This window comes from Limulus polyphemus, unplaced genomic scaffold (assembly GCF_000517525.1).
Source record: "Limulus polyphemus unplaced genomic scaffold, Limulus_polyphemus-2.1.2 Scaffold4877, whole genome shotgun sequence".
Classification (NCBI taxonomy): Eukaryota; Metazoa; Arthropoda; class Merostomata; order Xiphosura; family Limulidae; genus Limulus; species Limulus polyphemus.
In genome coordinates this window covers 1-3,048 of record NW_013670487.1, presented here as the reverse complement: position 1 = coordinate 3,048, position 3,048 = coordinate 1, and the positions used below count along the sequence as shown (strand labels likewise).

The 3,048-nt window shown below is 36.8% G+C and overlaps 1 protein-coding gene across 1 annotated transcript in view; it reads right to left on the bottom strand.

The window, feature by feature from the left end:
- The window catches only part of LOC111088965 (F-box/WD repeat-containing protein 10-like), a gene marked incomplete at its 5' end in the record, with an annotated part of 8,615 nt that extends 6,010 nt beyond the window's left edge, over nucleotides 1-2,605 (bottom strand). Inside the window, 3 exons of the mRNA XM_022400420.1 lie at nucleotides 392-628; nucleotides 980-1,178; nucleotides 2,443-2,605. Of these exons, the coding sequence (XP_022256128.1) occupies nucleotides 392-628; nucleotides 980-1,178; nucleotides 2,443-2,605 (599 nt within the window). The remainder of the gene's footprint in view (nucleotides 1-391; nucleotides 629-979; nucleotides 1,179-2,442) is intronic.
- Nucleotides 2,606-3,048: the final 443 nt, after the last annotated feature.

Here is a 3,048-nt window from a genome sequence, read left to right as displayed (position 1 = left end):
CTACTTGGAATCTTCCATTCCTCATTAACAGGTGTCGCTGCACCTACCTGGAATCTTTCATTCGTCATTAACAGGTGTCGCTGCACCTACTTGGAATCTTCCATTCCTCATTAACAGGTGTCGCTGCACCTACCTGGAATCTTTCATTCGTCATTAACAGGTGTCGCTGCACCTACTTGGAATCTTCCATTCCTCATTAACAGGTGTCGCTGCACCTACCTGGAATCTTTCATTCGTCATTAACAGGTGTCGCTGCACTTACTTGGAATCCTTTATTCCTCATTAACAGGTGTCGCTGCACCTACCTGGTATATTCCATTCGTCATTAACAGGTGTCGCTGCACCTACCTGGTATCTTTCATTCCTCATTAACAGGTGTACCTGCACTTACCTGGGATCTTCCATTCTTCATTAACAGGTGTCCCTGCAGGAAGATCTAACTTCATCCCCTTGCCTGGATTGTTGTGAAGACGTATAATTGGAACTAAATTGTTATTGGCTAGCTGTATAGCCAAGTGACCCACATGAAGAGATGTTGCCACGGAAACGATAGTCAAGTGCAAGTCTACCATGGCTATTCGCTGACCCGTCTGTGTACTCCATATTTGAAGTGTAGTGTCATCCGATCCTATAATATTTTAAGAAACTATTTAGAAAAATCATCAGACTGAAGTCACTATTATACATAAACGAAAGACAATTGATGTTTGTAAAGTTAGTGAGATCCGCTCTTATTGAGGTATTCGAACAACCATACTAATCCTCATAACAATAAATAATAATAAAGTCCCTTATTTGTTAAGGAAACAATTAATTAATCTACAAGAAAACTCCGGAAATATTTTGACTACACCGTCAAAGGTTTATCGTTTATTAAAAAAGTTGGACACTATGGGGTGTCTCTGGTCTGAAAAACGTAATTAATAGTGAAAATGATTTAAGATGCCCAATCTTTGCTAACGAATTAAACGCCACCTACCGGAGATAACTGCGCTTCCTTCTATGGTAAGCTGCACTGTTTTTACAGCTTCTGTGTGACCTCTCAACGTGAAATTATCGCCACCAGTTGTCATGTCCCACACGATGAGATTGTGGTCCAGCGAACCGGACACGACGAGGGATGGACTGAAGGGCGCTATAGCAACGCACGTGACAGGGCCTTCGTGTCCCACTAGTACCTGGTGTCGAGTATGAAAAATAGACATAGATTGTAAGACACGTCTAAAAAATTATCGGTTTAAAAGTTTCTTGTATATATATTTCAAAATATATTTCCTTAAGCGTCCCTTATGTGACGTAATTTTAGTGTCCATTGACTGACTGACAGACAATAAACTACTGTATGGTTAAAACAGGTGACCCCTCCAGTATGATAACTAAGACGTATATAGTTTGATAATTAAGATGTATGTTAATATGAGCCTTTCCTTAGAAACGGTCGTTTTGTAGATATATATGAATGAGTTTTATGATGTAAAATAATAAACTTTGGATAAATCAAGTGTGTTAAGAGTTAAATTGATAAATGACATAACTACGTAAGCTTAATGAGTTTACTGTCGGGACAAATGATTCACCTGGGCAGAGCTGCTGTTATGACAAATTATTTACCTGGATAGTTTCACGGGTATGACAAATGATTTACCTGGATAGTTTCACGGGTATGACAAATTATTTACCTGGGTAGTTTCACGGATGTGACAAATTATTTACCTGGATAGTTTCACGGGTGTGACAAATGATTTACCCGGTTAGTTTTAATGGTATTACAAATGATTTACCTGGATAGTTTCACGGGTGTGACAAATGATTTACCTGGGTAGTTTCACGGGTGTGACAAATGATTTATCTGGGCAGTTTTAATGGTTATACAAATGATTTATCTGGGCAGTTTTATTAGTATGATAAACGATTTATTTGGTTAGTTTTAATGGGAAATGATATACCTAATAGTTTCACAGGTGTGACTAATTATTTACTTAGGTAGTTTTACAGGTACGACAGATGACCTACATGGGTAGTTTTAACAGTATAACAGATGATTTACCTAGGTAGTTTTACAGGTATGACAATGATTTATCTGGGTAGTTTCAAAGGTGTGACTAATTATTTACCTGGGTAGTTTTAATGGTGTGACTATTTACCTAGGTAGTTTTACAGGTATGACAGATGATTTACCTGGGTAGTTTCACAGGTGTGACTAATTATTTACCTGGGTAGTTTCACAGGTTTGACTAACTATTTACCTGGGTAGTTTTATAGGTACGACAAATTATTTACCAGGGTAGTTTCACGGATACGACAGATGATTTATCTGGGTAGTTTTAATAGTATGACAGATCATTTACCTGGATCGTTTCACGGGTATGACAAATGACTTATCTGGATAGTTTAACTGGTATGATAAATGATTTACCTTGTTAGGTTAACGTTATAACTTACCTGAGTAAGTTTTCCAGTAGCAACCTCCCATACTTTGAGCGACATATCCTGAGAACCAGTTACCACTGTTTTACAGTCGTACGTCACGGTATAGCAGAGAACTGCGTCACTGTGAGTAACAGTTTTTTCAGAGTCGACGTCCAGGAGTGGCCAGAACCGGACACTAAGTAGATCAAATAATATATATAAATTACCAAATTCTGGAACTATACAGAAGTATAAAGTAAATTATTTAGGTTTTGGAACAATGGAACTAGATAGAAGTATAAAGTAAGTTGTTTAGGTAGTGGAAAAATGGAACCAGATAGAAGTATAAAGTAAATTGTTTAGGTAGTTGAACAATGGAACTAGATAGAAGTATAAAGTAAATTATTTAGATAGTGGAACAATGGAACTAGATAGAAGTATAAAGTAAATTATTTAGGTAGTGGAACAATGGAACTAGATAGAAGTATAAAGTAAGTTGTTTAGGTAGTGGAACAATGGAACTAGATAGAAGTATAAAGTAAGTTGTTTAAGTAGTGGAACAATGGAACTAGATAGAAGTATAAAGTAAATTGTTTAGGTAGTGGAACAATGAAACTAGATAGAAGTATAAAGTAAATT